Source organism: Ursus arctos, unplaced genomic scaffold (genome assembly GCF_023065955.2).
Source record: "Ursus arctos isolate Adak ecotype North America unplaced genomic scaffold, UrsArc2.0 scaffold_9, whole genome shotgun sequence".
NCBI classification, from domain to species: Eukaryota; Metazoa; Chordata; class Mammalia; order Carnivora; family Ursidae; genus Ursus; species Ursus arctos.
This window is the reverse complement of record NW_026623111.1, coordinates 20,733,474-20,749,952: the sequence shown is the minus strand read 5'-3', so window position 1 is coordinate 20,749,952 and position 16,479 is coordinate 20,733,474. Positions and strand designations below refer to the sequence as shown.

The 16,479-nt window shown below is 38.9% G+C and overlaps 1 protein-coding gene across 6 annotated transcripts in view; it reads right to left on the bottom strand.

Moving 5' to 3' along the window:
- Nucleotides 1-14,663: 14,663 nt before the first annotated feature.
- The window catches only part of TBC1D19 (TBC1 domain family member 19), a 150,389-nt gene continuing 148,573 nt past the window's right edge, over nt 14,664-16,479 (bottom strand). For all 6 annotated transcript variants that reach the window (XM_026514551.4, XM_026514552.4, XM_048211892.2 and 3 more), the window contains 2 exons: nt 15,859-15,929; nt 14,664-14,871 (listed from right to left, as the gene is read on the bottom strand). In XM_026514551.4, the coding sequence (XP_026370336.1) occupies nt 14,797-14,871; nt 15,859-15,929 (146 nt within the window). In that variant the 3' untranslated portion in view covers nt 14,664-14,796. The remainder of the gene's footprint in view (nt 14,872-15,858; nt 15,930-16,479) is intronic.

The following is a 16,479-nucleotide window of genomic DNA, read 5'->3' as shown; positions in this document are numbered from 1 at the left end:
ACATACTAAGAGAGCAAAATCATATGATTATCTCAGTAGATGCAAAAAAGGGATTTTATAAAATTCAGCATTAATTCCTAATAAAAACTATCTGTAGACTTGGACTAGAAGGTAACTTCCTAACCTGACAAAAGGGATCTATAAAAAGCCTATTGTAGGGGCTCCTGGGTGGCGAAGTTGGTTAAGCATCAGACTCTTGGTTTCGGCTCAGGTTTGAACTTAAGGTCATGGGATCAAGCCCGCCTTGGGCTCTGTGCTCAGTGCAAAGTCTGCTTGAGTTTCTCTCTCTCTCTCCCCCTGCCCTTACCCGCCCCCCCCCACTCTCTCTCTCTCAAATAAATAATCTTTTAAAAAAACCCAACAAAACCACCTACTGTAACACCATACTTAATGGAGAAATAGTGAATGCTTTCTTCCTAAAGTTAGGAACGGGGGAAAGTCCACTCTTACAACTTCTACTCAACATTTTATTGGTAGTTTTAGCCAGTGCGCATAGGCCAGAGAAAGAAATAACAGACATCCACTTTGGAAAGGAAGAAGTAAAAATGTTCTTATGCATAAATATTATCATTTATGTGGAAAATTATAGGGAATTTACAAAAAGCAGTAGGACCGGTAATGAGTTTAGCAAGGTTTCAGTCTACAAAAATCAGTTGTATTTCTATATGCTAGCAACAATCAAAAATTGATATTAAACAATAGCTCTTATGATAGCATCACAAATGTGAAACTTAGAGAAAAATCTGACAAAGGCTGTGTAAGACCTGTACACTGACAACAAATGCAGAGATACGGTGTGACGACATTGCTGAGTGAAATTTAAAAAGACTTAAATAAATGGACATGTACCATGTTCATGAAATGGAAGACTCAATATTGTGAAGATATCAGTTCTACCCAAATTGATCTTTGGATTCCACAAAATCTCAGTCAAAATCCCAGAAGTCTTTTTTTGTAGAAACTGGCAAACTGTAATTCAAATGTGTCAAAGACTGAGCTGGGATGAGCTGAGGGTGCACTGAGCTCCCAGGTGTCAGAGTAGCTGATTAAGGCAACAAGCCACAACAAATGTATCAGTTGAGCCTTTAACCATTACTGCAACAGTATAAGCAAGAGGCTACACTGAGAAAAGCGTCACCCTCCTCTTCCATTTTGTCCCCATGAAACAACTCCAGTTGAAGGTGAGGTGTAACAGCACAGATGTGGGGAATGGTCTTAATGCTCAGGGAGCCCCAAACAAAAGGCTCCTGCAGGGAACCAGGAGGAGAGAGAGAGGGAGGAGACAGAAGTGGAAGAGTACCAAGTATTGAGACAGAGGGAAAGAAAATGTCTTCAGGTCCTCCTCAGCCCAGCATCCTGAAAGGAAGATTTTGGCAGAGCACCTGAGGAGACCTCTGATAAAGAAGCTTCCATAAGGCACCAGGGCTAGGAATGCGGATGTATTGAAGAGCATGGCCAGCCAGGGGAGCCCGGTCCACGCCGCAACTTCTTTTAGAGGCTGCACTGTGTTGGCTGTACACCAGGTCTGGTGTGCGGGGCAGCTCGCCCTCATGGGGACTGCCAGGTGAAGCCTTAGCAATTGCCTTTGAAAAAATGATGCATGGGTGTTTGGCCAGGAGCCAGACTCCTCAATAAAAGATGCAAATGTACCAGAACAGCCAAAACAATTTTGAGAAGGAACGCAGTTGGAGGGCTAAAACTACTTGACATCACATTTATGGGCTAAGTTGTTCACAGTATTTCCTGTAGCGACAGCATGTCCCTCGTTTCTGATACTGGTAATTTTTTACTTCTTTCTTTTCCTCCTGATCAGTTGGGATAGAGGTTTATCAATTTTATTGATCTTGCCAAATAAACAACTTTTTTGTTTTATTTTCTCTGTTTTTTTTGTTTTCTATTTCATTGATCTCTGCTGTGATCTTTATTATTTTCCCTTTCCTACCTATTTTTGGTTGAATATCGTTATTTTTTTTTCCTAGTTTTTTAATGGTAGCTAAGATAATTGATTTGGAATCTTTCTACTTTTCTAATATAGGCCTCTGTAGTATAAATTTCCCACTAAACACCCAAAATTTCCAGATACTGTGTTTTTATTTAGTTCAAATACTGTCTAATTTTCCTTTTTGATTTATTCTTTGATTCGTGGGTTATTTCGCAGTGTGTTAGTTTCCAAATAGTTTGTTTTCTCTAGATATCTTTGCTATTGATTTCTACTATAATTCCGTTGTCATCAGAGAACATACTTTATATGGCTGGAGTCCTTTTAAATCTGTGGTGACTTGTTAGCTGGCCCAAGATATATTCTGTATTCATAAGAATTCTGTGTGCACTTGAAACGAACGTGCATTCTGCTGTTTTTGGATGAAATGCTCTATGAATGTGATTAGATAAAGTTGGTTAAACACATTGTTCTTGTATATCCTGATTTTTCTGCCCACTTCTGTAAATAATTGATAGAGGGGTGTTGAAATCTCTGACTATAATTTTAGATTTGTCTATTTTTCTTAGCATTATCAATTTAGCTTCATATATTTAGAAACTCCGTTGTGTGTACACATGTTTGGGACTGCTAGGTGTTCTCCATGACTTCACCTTTTCTTGTGGTAATGATCTTTGCTTTGAAATCCGATTTGTCTGATATTAATATGGCCACTCTGGCTCACTTTTGATGGGTGATAGCATGCTATATCTTTTTTTCATCCTTCTACTTTTAACCTAATTATATTTTCATATTAAAATGGGTAGTTAGGTACTGGATTTTTTTGTTTGTTTTTATCCAATGTGTCAATCTCTGCTTTTTAACTGAAATATTTACATTTAAATCTTACATTTAATGTCGTTATTGATATGGTTGAGTATTTTGTTATTTTCAATTTTCTCCATCTGTATTTTGTTTCCCTTTCACTCCTTTTCTGCCTTCATTTGAACTGCATGTTTTTATAGTCCCATTTCATCTCCTTTGGCTTATTAATTATACCTTGGTGTTTTTATTCTAGTGGTTGCTTTAGGAGTTTTTATATAAGTCTTTAACTTATCACAGAGTACCTTCAAGTGGTGACGTGCCACTCACGTACAGAACCTTATCCCATATATATATGATACAAATCAGGGTACAAAAGAACAATGTGTTTAACCAACTTTATCTAATCACATTCATAGAGCATTTCATCCAACAGCAGAATGCACGTTCGTTTCAAGTGCACACAGAATTCTTATGAATACAGAATATATCTTGGTCCGGCTAACAAGTCACCACGGATTTAAAAGGAATCTAGCCATTTAAATGTGAAAATATATATATATATATATATATATATATATATATATATATATATATATATATATATATATATCCTATTTGCTGTTGTGCTACTGTTGTCACATATTTACTTCTACTTCTATATAAACCTCAAAATTTATTGTTATTGCTTTTGCTTTACAAGGTTTATTTAAGTTTATTTATTTAAGTGATCTCTACACCCAACATGGGGTCTTGAACTCAGGACCCTGAGGCCAAGAGTCATAAACTCTTCTGACCGAGCCAGCCAGGTGCCCCTACATGGTTTATTTTTAAAATGAATTTAAATACTAAGAAAAAAGTTTTTATATTTATTCACATGATTATTATTTCCAGGGCTCTGCATTCCTTGGTGTAGATTCAGAATTCCTTCTGATGCCATTTTTCTTCTGTTTGAAGACTTCCTTTACCACTTCTTTTAAGGCATGTCTGCTTGGTGTTGAGTACTTTCAGCTTTTCAATGTGTGAAAATAGAGTCTATTTCCCATTCATTTTTGAAACATATTTTCACTGGGTAAAGAATTCTAGATTGACAATATGTTTTTTGCAGCACTTTAAAGATGTTGGTCCACGCTCTTCTATTTTGCAAGTTTCCGACAGTAATATGCTGCCATCCTTAACCTTGCTGTTCTGCACAGAATGGGAGTTCTTGGACTGCTTTTAAGATTTTCTCTTTATTACTGGTTTTAACCAAGTTTATGATGTGTCTTACACTTTCTCCAAAGATAGCAAAATACACATTCATTTCAAATGCACACAGAATATATCTTGGGCTGGCTAACAAGTCTCCACAGATTTAAAATGACTCCAGCCATATAAAGTATGTTCTCTGATGACAATGGAATTATAGTAGAAATCAATAGCAAAGATAACTAGAGGAAATTTGAACTATTTGGAAACCAACACATTGAATCAAAGAATAAATCAAAGAGGGAAATTAAGCAGTATTTGAACTAAACAAAAACACAATACATGGACATTTTTGGAATGCAACTAAAACAGTGCTTAGTGGGAAATTTATACTCTATGCCCTATGTGGCACTGATTGGCATTTTACAGATGAAGAAATTAAGGCTTATAAAGGTTAGGTAATTTCACCAAGACTGCAGAGCTAGCAGATGTTGGAGCTGGGTTTCAAGTCAATGTCTAATAGAGTATAAACAAAAATATGGGATATTGTGAAAATAGTTGCTTTCAACAGTGGTGACTATTCCCTCCGTGTCTAGCCCAGGAGTTACTAAGATGCATGGTTCCCTATAAAGCACAGGTATAGGAACTCTTCCTGTCTCTTCCAACCATCTCCCTCACATGACATAGGTATTTGGTGGTTCCTTAGAGGCAGGGTGTCTTCCTGCTCAACAGATGAGTCCACTGACCTTATCTCAGGGCTGAAGTCTAGGGTTGGCCTTCTGTCCAGGGGAGTTCCTGTTCCTTGTACACTGCCCCTTTACATTTCTGTATGTTGCCCCCAGCCTGGCAATATCAGACCTCTGACAGAATTGGGGCTCTATCAGCCTGTCCATTGATCCAAATCTTTCTTTCCATACATGTATTCAAGCCTTTTTATTTGCTTTAGGCTCTCATACATGAAATAATCATTCAGCCACTTTTCTCCTACACTAGGAGAGGTTGCCCAACAACACAAAAAATTGTGTGCCCTTTTTTGAAGGTAAGGCACACGGTCCTTTGGAAGGTGATGGAGAGAAAGAGAAAAACCTGTCTATCTCTCCCAGAGTCTTACCATTGACATTCTAATCCTTATTCACTCATTCATTTATTCTCTCCCTGTCTCTGGGTCAGTCCATCACTGTACATGCTATGGCTAGCAAATTAAGGTGTGTATTAGAGATAATTTGTTGCTTTCCATATTTCCTGAAAACTTTGCAGTGATTCCATTTACAAAGGAGGGGTCCTTTTGTCTGAGCAAAGAAAACTGTCCCTCCCTAAGCCAGGAGTAAGTTGAAACAACGAATAGGCAAAAGACAAAAGAGGGAGAGGGGAAATAAATTCACTGGGCGGGAAAAAAACCCCAGCTAAGTCACCAAACTAGTGCAGCGCTCTCTCCGAGACGAGCACCTGCTGTCTGAAAAGGCAGCTGACTGTAACTAGACCATGCCGACCTCAGGTTGTGGGAGGGAGCAGCTGCCCCACCACAGAGAAACGGTCTGGAGTCACCTCAGACTGACGGCTGGGTCACCTCTGAGAGGACCAGCCTATCCACGCCTCCCTGTTTTTCCCACTCTCCATCAGAATTCCAAGCTTCTCAGTCATCAATTATCTAAACTTCTTTCCTTTAATTGGACCTAATTCCCACCCCACTTTTTATTCCCCTCCCTAGTCAAGCATTTCCCTTTGTCTCTTGGAATTCCCAATTCCCAATGTGAGATCAATAAACTGTATATTTCAACTTCTTCTCTGAACGTTCTCTTCACCTCTTCGCTTAACTAAAAGCAGGCTGTATCCTAGGGACACGGTTTCTTTGCTGCTCTCTTGAATGAATTATTTCTTTTCTCTTACATTCAAAGTGACTCAGCACCAGCCTTACTTGGCAATGCCAATTTGAGTTTTACTCCCCCTTCCCTCTTGCAAACCCCTTCTGCTCCTTTGAGGCTCACACCATCTGGTCACACCACTCTTCCTCCTCCAAGTTACAGTTACTAACTAGTAGCTTCTGAGTCTTTCCTTCTGATTCTCAGAAAAACTAACTTGCAAGTCTGTTTTCTTCTTCTCCCCTACTTCTGTCATCCTCCTTGGTGACTTCAATATTTATACGGATGATTCATCCAACACCATGGACTCTTGGTTTCTTGACTTCCTCATATTTTCAACGATGTTTTCCTCTACTCTACACTCGCTATTCCACCTTGCCTTAGATCTTGACATCAACAAAAATGGCACCAAGTTCAAAATTTCAAATGCAAATATCCCATTCTGGTTACAAACACTATCCTCCCAAGTTACTTGGTTTAATACTGTTCCTTCAAAAATGCTGTTTACTTTTTTGTGTTTACCTTTAATCCTCCCACCCCTCTTTACCCATCTATCATCACTCCCTAGGTATCCTTCATCTCTTCCTTTCTAGCTTATATTCCATGACCCATCATTATAATTTCTTCCTTGTAACCCTTAACTTTCTCGCTCACGTGAATAAGGCTTGGAGGTCCAATAAACAGCACCTGTCTTCCTGAGTTCTGAGTGCTTGAGAGATAAAATTAAAACCTAAGCAAATGAAAGCTTATGAAAATGATATATCATCTTTCTTGCCAATAAACTTAATCTCAGGGAGTGTGACTTAATTTTGCAGCAAGGACGGGTTTTTCAAAACTTACGTACTCACTGATACACGAAACAACTATAGCCACCTCCACCCCCACCCGCCTCCATACCATGGGATCCAGACTGTCTAAAGCCAGGGTGCAGGGGAGCAGTACAGAATATGCGCTTGCTTTGGGTTGTTGAATCCCAAGAGAGACAGAGAAAGGAGCTGGCTTTGTATGCCCTCTCACTGATCCCAAGCTCATCAATAATATAATTTAGTCCCGTCCACGGCAGCAGGGAGTGAGAAACATGACACCAGTGAACAACGTCCACATGGAAGGAAACGTTAGGACTCGGCAATACATTTCCCCCAACACCTCTCTTCCTCTGTTACGCTTGTCTTAAAATAGCCCAACTTTGTGGGGTCTTTTCCCTGTCGGTACCAGAGCAGTGGTTGTCTTCAAAATACTTTCACACATTTTATCTTATTTGATCATTATAAAACCCCATGAGAGACACTGGACGGGTAGAACCATCTATTTTATAGGTCAGAGAATTGAAACAATGTGAACTTACTATCGTATGTCACAGTCGATACAGTAAATCTAATTTATCTGAGAGAAGGTGGACTGATTTCCTGTTGTTGCTGCAACAAGTCACCATACACTGAGTGGCTTCAAACAACACAAAATTACTATCCTACAGTTCTGGAGGTTAGAAGTCCTAAAATCAAGGTGTCAGCAAGGCTGGGTTCCTCCTAAAGGCCTTAGGGGAGAATCTGTTATGCTTGCCTTCTCCAGCTCTAGAATGACCTGCGTTCCTTCCTCCATTTTCAGAGCCAGTAGCACATCTTCCAACCCTTCCCTGACTCTGACACTCCTGACCGCCTCCCTCTTTCCCTGATAAGGACCCTTGTCAATACACTGGACCCACCTGACTATCCAAGATAATCTCCCCGTCTCAAAATCTAATCTAATCACATAAGCAAATTGCCTTTTATCAAGTAAGGCCACATATTCACTGGGTTCAGGGACCAGGACATGAACTTTCCTGGAGCACCATTATTCTGGCTACCACAGGAGGGATGGCACCATTACTTGCAAAAAGAGATGTTAGTATTCTGTTTACGAAAGAAGTTCTGTCTCTCACCACGTTTGTTACTGAGGAAGCAAACATACAAATACATATAAACATTGACTGCTCAGCAGAGTACCTTGTTCTGAGTAAGCATTTAGTGTTTGTTGAATAAATATATACACACCACATTATCTAAGAACAAAAGTTTTAAGGATAAAGAGTAATTGAAGAAGTAATACAAAAACAATCGCCTAATTAACATAAGAAAGACATTGATAATACCTGAAGTCAGTTGCTTAAGTTAAAAGGCATAATCTGAAGAAGCCATTTGGATGGTCAGCAACGTGCAGCTGACGAAACTGATCTGCTCGGTGTAGCAGTACGGCTCCCCGCCTCATTCTGAATCTGTTTCATTTCCTCCCACTCTTTCATTCCTAAATTGACCAAACTATTACACTGGTATATATTTAAAATATTTATTGCACTTATTCAAGAAAGAAGTACATTTAATTTAAAATTAGGTGAGCTGCAACATTTCTATATTCTATTGCAAGTTCTAGTCAGTGAATTAAAAAAAGCATATAGATTTGAAAAAAAAATGTAAAATTGTCTTTATTGGTAGATGACATATCGTATATGTAGAAAATCTTAGGGAGGCTACAAAAAGGGGTGTTAGGAATGGCAAGTTTAGCAAGGTCTCAGGATACAAGGTCAACATTAAAAAATCAATTGTGTTTCTATATATTAACAAACCATTGGAAAGTAAAATTAAAAATACCATTTACAATAGCATAAAAATGTGAAAGAATTAGGGGTACTTTAAGAAAATATGCACAAGAGCTCTACATGGAGGACTACAAAATATTACTGAATGGAATTAAAGAAGAAGTAACTAAATGGAAAGGTATCTCATGTTCATGGATTGGTAGGCTCAATATTATTGAGGTATCAATTGTCTCCAACTGATTTATAGATTCAATGCTATCTCAATAAAAACCCCAGCATCTTTTAAAACATTTTTGGTACAAGTGGAAAAGCTGGTTCTAAAAGTTATTTAGAAATGCAAAGAACTTAGAATAGCCAAAATAATTTTGACATAGGAAACAAAATTAGAAGACTTAAACTACCTGATTTCAAGATTTTCTCTAAAGTTGCAAAATCAACACAGTGTGGTATTGGAGAAGGATAGCCATAAATCCATGGAATGGAATAGAGTCCAGAAATAAGCCCACAGATATATGATCAACTGATTTTACACACAGGTGCTGACATAAAAGGGATTGTTTTTTTAGCAAATGGTGCTGGGACAATTGCATATCCATATGCAAAAAAACACGACCCTCAATCATTAACTCTTGTACTATACACAAAGTTAACTTTAAAAAAAAAAGGATTACAGGCCTAAATATAAGAGCTAAAGCTATAAAGTTTCTAGAAGAAAACATAGGAAAAAAAATCTTTGTGACCATTAGTTATGGAAAAATTTCTTAGATAGGACACAAAAAACATGAGCCATGAAAGAAAAAAGATAAACTGATTCAATAAAATTAAAATTTTTGCTCTTTAAAAAGATACTTAAGAAAATTAAGACAATGGGGCGCCTGGGTGGCACAGCGGTTAAGCGTCTGCCTTCAGCTCAGGGCGTGATCCCGGCGTTCTGGGATCGAGCCCCACAACAGGCTTCTCTGCTAGGAGCCTGCTTCTTTCTCTCCCACTCCCCCTGCTTGTGTTCCCTCTCTCGCTGGCTGCGTCTATCTCTGTCAAATAGATAAATAAAATCTTTAAAAAAAAAAAAAAAAAGAAAATTAAGACAAGCCACAGGATGGGAGAAAATATTACAAGATGTAAGTGTATCCAGAATAAGAAATTCTTACAACTTAAGATAATTCATTAAAAATGGGCAAGATATTTGAACACTTTAAAAAAGAATATGTATAAATGGTAAATAAGCATGAAAAGATGCTCAGCATCATTAGTAATCAGGGAAATGCAAGTTAAACCACCTATTGGAATGATCAACATGATAATACCAAGTGTTGGTGAGGATTTGGAGCAATTAGAACTCTTAACACTGCTGGTAGGAATGTTAAACAGTAGAACCACATCAGAAGAGAGTTTAGAGGTTTCCTAGAAAGTTAAATTTATGCTGATATATGACTCAGCAAGTCTACTGCTACATATTTACTCAAAAGAAAGGAAGATCTATGTCCACATAAAGGCTTGCACACAAATGTTTATGGTGGCTGTATCCATAACACACCAAAATATGAGAACATGGACGCCCTTAACAATGATGAATAAACAAACCGTATGAAGTAGTCATACAATGGAATACTGCTCAGTAATAAAAAGGAAAGGACAACTAATCACACAACACGGACGAATCTCAAACATCAGGCTGAGCAAAGGAAACCAGACACAAGAGTACATATGTAGGGTGCCATTTACATGCACCTCTAGAAAGGACCAATCCAAACTTTAGGGACAGAGCAGATGAGTGGTTGTATGAATGGGAGATCAAACGGAAAGGGGCCTGAAGAGAGTTGTTTCAGATGATGGAAATGTCGTATACTATAAGCGATTGTGGTGGTGACGGTGATGTGGATATATACATTTGTTAAGCCTTGTATAACGGTACAGTTAAAATGCATACACTTTACTGTACATAAATTATACCTTAGTAAGGAAGATTCACATGCAAAAAGTTGAGTGAGCTTAAAAACACTTTATAAAGTTGTTTATGAAGTGTCTTTTTCTCTCAAGATATTCTTCCCTTTTGGAGGGGAAGACATTCTCCCTGTGGAGGCAACTCCACAAATCAACCGGGTGGGTAAAATAGCTGTGTGACACTGAACAAGTTATTACTCTGAACGAGCAAGTTTCCTTACCAGTAAAATGAGTGAATTAGGTTAGATGATTTCATCTGTTCATTCAATAAACATTTATTAAAGCCCACTGTGGGGCAAGCAAATGCCAGGTTCTAGAGATACAAAGCTGAAAAAGAAACCATTTTGGCTCTTAAGGAGTTATAGTCTAGTGCAAGAGAGACAAGCTAACATATGATTATGATATAGCTTATGTATACATAGGGTATGAGGAGAAGTCATAAGAACGCAGTCTTCCCTGATGAGCAACACCTGAGCTGGGGTTTGAGGTACAAGTAAGAGTTCAGTAGAGAGAAAAGAAGGCATCCTAAGCAGAGGGTGCTGTATGGGCAAAGGGCCAAAGTTGAGAGATATATTATGTGTTTAAGGTACTTCAGGTGGCTCGGTAGGTCTGGAACATAGAATTTATCCTTGTAAGGTCATGGTGTGTCTTGACTGAAAAAAAGTTGAAAAAAAGGATTCCTCCGGTTTAAGCAGTGTGTAGACAGGAGTCCTGTACCAAGTAATGATACCCATGTGGTAGTGGGTCACCTAAAAGGTAAAATAACTGCACCTTCAGTTAGGATCCCTTCTGTTGCAAAGAGAATCTTTCGGCTCATGTAACGAAACAGTCCAGAGGCAGATTGGTGGAAGGTGACTAGGGGATCAACAAGGTCAACAGAGCAGCTTTTCATGCTTTCCATTTCTAGGTTGCAGCTCCAGATCCTATATCCTCTCTTTCTCATACCCAGCTTTCCCAAAAGATTAAATCAAAGTCTTGTAATCACGTTTCATTGGTCCTCACTGGTCTTAGGATTTGCACTAATCCTGAAGCAATCCCTGTGGCCAAGAGGGATGGTACATGGTGACTGGCTTGACCACGACCCAGAGGTCCTGGGGTGGAGTCAGCCTCATCTGAAAAGCATGTGGTGCTGAGGATGGGGAGGGGGGGATCTCCAGATTAAAAATTAGAGCCTTTGTGGAAGAAGGAAGACTAGTACGTACTTAGGAGGAATTATGTTTTAAGAAAAGCAGATCCCAACAAGTTTTAGAACAAGTCAGGGGACGCAAACACAAATGGACAAATTCTTCTTTCATCCTCCATACTTAGGACCAGTCCATAAAAACTGACTTCAGAATAAAGTGAGGGGAGAATCAACATATATACAAAAAAACAGTCATTCACTATTCTAAGCACCTATATTAGCGGATGAGCAGTTTTATGGGAACAAAGAGAAGGGGGTAATTAATTCCAATATACAGACTCCAGGGTGTCTTCACAAGAGATTCTGTAGTTGGGCCTGGACATAGGAGGGCCTTGCGGCAGAGACAAGTGCATGGCCACATCTGGTTGAAGATGAGCAGTAACCTGGTGAGACGGAAGTATAGGGTAAGGGATCAGAGTGGGGGCCGAGGCATGGAAAGCCCAAGCTGTAGAGAATTCTCCCGCTATGCTACAGAGCCCGGACTTTATCCTGGAAGCAACAGGGTGTTGTTGAATTTTTAAGCGTGGAAGTGACAAAACCAAGCCTGTATTTAGAGAGTGGTAGGAACAGACTAGACACTTCCTGAGAGAAGCAGGAAGAAGATAAGTATAGGGGGAATAAAGCTAAGCTTTGAAGCAGAAGGCTGAGGGGGTTCAACCCTAATGGTCTTTATTTTCTCTATGAAATAGGGAGAGAGAGTACCTGCTGAGTGTAGGAGGGCGCTATGCAGTTAAGAGCAGCTGGAAGTTTCAAATAGCCAGAACGCTGCACTACCGAAACGTTCTGTCAGAGAGATTGTTCAGTAAACCCTTCCATCATATAAAGTCATACATACTACATTCGTGGATGAACTGAAATCCAGAAGAACCGAATACAATTTGCCTACTAGCCTATTTCGCCATCAGTGTGAATGCTGCAGATAGAAAGATTACATGGTTAACACCGGTCACTCGGGTTTTCGTGACCACTAGCAGAGCATATCTGGGGGTTTCGGGGGCTGGTAGGGGGTGGCGAAGGAGGACACAGGAGGAAGGAAGCCAAGAGGGGCAGCGTGAGGAGCGCAGTGGGAGGCAGAGTGGGCAAGACGGCCCGACTGCCCTTGATGCACTGTTTTAAGGAGCAGCTGCGCGCAGCACCTGGCCGGGAGGGGTTTGTGATGGCAGCAAATGCGCAGCCGTTTTGGGGTTCAGATTCAGATCTGCTGGCTGGAGCCACCTGTTTCAAATGAAAGGACCTGCTCTGCCATGTTCCAGGTTTCATTGTTCATAGTCATAGTCTCAAATTATCAAAAAAGTCAGACAGATGCTAATGGAGTTAAGCATTCTTCATACGAATCTTCTACCACTTGGCCTTGAAACGTCATACCTAAAATTAATTACCAACAGCAGCTTACATTTGCTTGGCACTTTGCAGTTAAAACAAATCACTTTAAAAAATTTCTCATTTAGTCTTATTCAACCTGGTAAGGTAAACAAGAACAAATACAATAATTTCCTGTTGCCTGCCCCTCATACCCTCCACCCCCTCAATTACAGATAAGAGAGATTAAATTATCTAGGGACTCACTGCTAGGACAAGAACTCTCAGTCTAGAGTTTTTCTACTAGACTACTACATTGTTGCTTTGAAAAAGGCTAATGAATATTCTCTTAAAGAAGCCAACCATGGGCGCATCTGTACATAGTTGACCTTAATCATTTACAACTCTACCAGGGAAGAAAGGGAGACAGTAGTCAAAGGTGTAAGCTCATCTTCGTGATGAATGCACATTTGCACACACCCAATGGCAAAGCATATGATCATAACTGAATCACTTTCAAAAGCAATGAAATTGGGGTTTCTCAAGAATCAATCACTGAATAATAAATTATTTTTTCGGGACGCCTGGGTGGCACAGCGGTTAAGCGTCTGCCTTCGGCTCAGGGCGTGATCCCGGCGTTGTGGGATCGGGCCCCACATCAGGCTCCTCCGCTGGGAGCCTGCTTCTTCCTCTCCCGCTCCCCCTGCTTGTGTTCCCTCTCTTGCTGGCTGTCTCTATCTCTGTCAAATAAATAAATAAAATCTTTTAAAAAAATTATTTTTTCAATAAGTACCTGATGAATAAAGCATATAATAAAGATTTTCAAATTAAGAACTAATTCTATCAAACTCCATCACACTTGCAGTCTTGTGCTAAACCTCAGACATTTTCTAATTTATATATACTCTTTAAATAAAAGACTCAAGAAATACATCTGGACAAAACTTAATAAAACTCTAGGCATTCAGTAAGAGCATCAATCTCTTGATTCAAAGTTGTGTTGAAATGATCTGCATCTTGAATTTGGACTTTTTTTTCACATTCTATTATTCCAAATTATAGAAATGGTAGGTCTTTAGGAGGCAATATAAAATAAAACCCTTCACTTACAATAAAGACCAAAATAAGACTGATGCCCCGCATAACGTCTTCAGTTCTAAAATGAATGTATATCGTACCTACTGCTAGTTTCTCAGCTGCTCTGCTCTGGAAGTAAATCTTGTTAAACCAAGATTCAGCAAAAGTGGATATGCTTTTGATTTTTCATTCCCTTCATCGAATCCATGGGTGTCCTCTTTGCATACTTCCCAAGTAACACACTCTGGCAGCGTCAAGTCTTCTAAGCAAGAGGTGGAAGGTTGAGAAGTTTGAAGGGATCACTCTGTAATTTTCTTTTTTTGGAAAGTGATGAAGAAAATATTGTCAGATGGAGACAACTCTATTTGACCTGCCCCACTGAGACCTTACAGGGAGAAATAAAGTGGAAAGGGATCCAGAAGATCTCCGGTGAGAGAAAAGTTGCTAAGAACACCAAAGTACATTTGAATTCCATTACCTCGTTCAAATCTTCCCACATTCTACTCCACCCCTGGCTCTGAGTGAAGAGCAATTTACAAGACAAAATGATACATTATCTAGAGAGAAATTTACAAACTGACATAAGAAAATTGTCCCAGAGGCTACATTACCTCCTCAAGTTTATTACAGTATCTTTAGTTCTTATTGCATATATTGTTACATGCCTTTTACAAGTCAGGAGTATATATATAATATGCTCAATTTAGCAGAAGTTATGTCTATTGCTTCTCTCTTGAAAATCAGCAGCATGCAGTGGAATATTTGGTGTGCGGAGTTGTTTCAAAAAGTGAAAAACTACTTAGGTTTAACTGAAGAGGGAACATGATCTTTATTGGCTTATATGCAAAGTTTCATTTTGGTTTTATGCAGATTTTGCATAGTTCATGATTATTTTCTAATGAAAAACTAGATGTGTTGTCAGTGACCTTGAAGAAGATCAGGTGACAGTAGCAAACAGAAAAATTTGAAGAAGAGGCATAACTTTTAAAGTAGAAAGGTCAGCAAGAACCGCCTGAAACAAAAAAACAAAAAGAATTATTAATATCAGTATTCTAATGGGCAAAGGAAGCCACAACAAACACCACTGCAATGTAAGTCTGGCATTGACATCCTTGCTAAGTTCTCTACGTGTGTTCTAAATCTTCATGGAAGCTACAACCTCCCTTTTCTTCTCTGAACATCTTCATGTTAGAACATGTGCAAAATGCTAAAACGTGCAGTAGAAAATACCCTGGACTTTTGCCTTGAGCCTTCTTCAAATATACAAGGTAGCAGGAGTTTATAAGAGGTCTAACATTTCAACTTGCTTCTATAAATAAACGTACATTATGAATCTTGGTCCCGTTATTCTAGTATACGGAGTATCTGGCTTCAGGAAATCATTTTGAGATGGAACTAATGTTTATTCAATTGCAAGACGCATAAACATCCTCTTCCCTTTTAACAAAGAATGTAGGCAGCTATTTTAAGGGTAAAATTTAAATTTCTATGAGACATAACAAATACAGTAATATTTAATTGAACTATGTTTCAGGTATAAGTTAGACTACTGAAAAGAAACCAGCCTTAAAGAATTAACTCATTTAAAAATAACCAAAGGCCTTGTATATTTACTGTATCATCTGAATGCATGCTCTTTAACTCTCTCAACTAGTTTTTCTTTGTTCTAGCAGAATACACAGATGTGAACAATAATAAGAAAATGCAACTGAAGCCCCAATAGTTGCTACTAAAATTACTGGGTATCTTGTTTCCCATAATGGTTATAATGGTTTCCTCTAAGAATCTCGTTTGTGATTCCTTCACAAGAAGATTGCCTTCAACCAATTAAGGAATTTTGCATACTTACTATTACTTAGCTTGAAACTTACAGGTTTTACCCGAGTTAAAAAATTAGGCTATGAGTAATGTGTATCCTATGCATCTGAGACTAACGGGCCCGAGCCTGGCAACCTCTCAGGAACTATTTCCATCCCCTCTGAGTGAAACTTATCCTTACTTCAGCTGCAGCCAGTGATGTCACCTCCATCAGGTTCACCGCTCGGAAAGCAAACACAGCAGCTGCCAGCACTGGAAAAGAATGCACACTATTTCAACTGCTGGCCTACCCACTGGCCTGCCACATTGACTGCTATGCTCACACCCCGCTAGCAGAGCTCAGAACTAGCGCTTTACACGACCGCACACATGCATTGGAAGTTCAGGTGTGCGATGAATGGAAATTGTCTCCTCTGGGGGACAGAGGGCCTGATGGCTAGATAAACCGAATCCCACAGTTTTGGGAAAAAGGAAATTTCAGTGGTCTTAAAAGAGCCATTTTATAAATTGTTTCTTTCCTACCTATAACTTAAGTCATAAGAGCTTAAATATAAATAAATACATAACAAATATAATACAGATAAATAAAGGTTTATTTTGATGCAGATGTTTCTTACTAATGCAATAGGATTCTGAAAAGTTATATGGGGATTGTATTTTTATATTTATCAGAACATGTTTCGTATGTATCAAGGAGGTGTCCCGATAGACATGTGCAATAAAGCCTTTTCTCAAAAAATATTTTTATAGTATTTTGTTATATTTATACTTTTATATTCAGCATTGACTTTCTTAGAGTGTC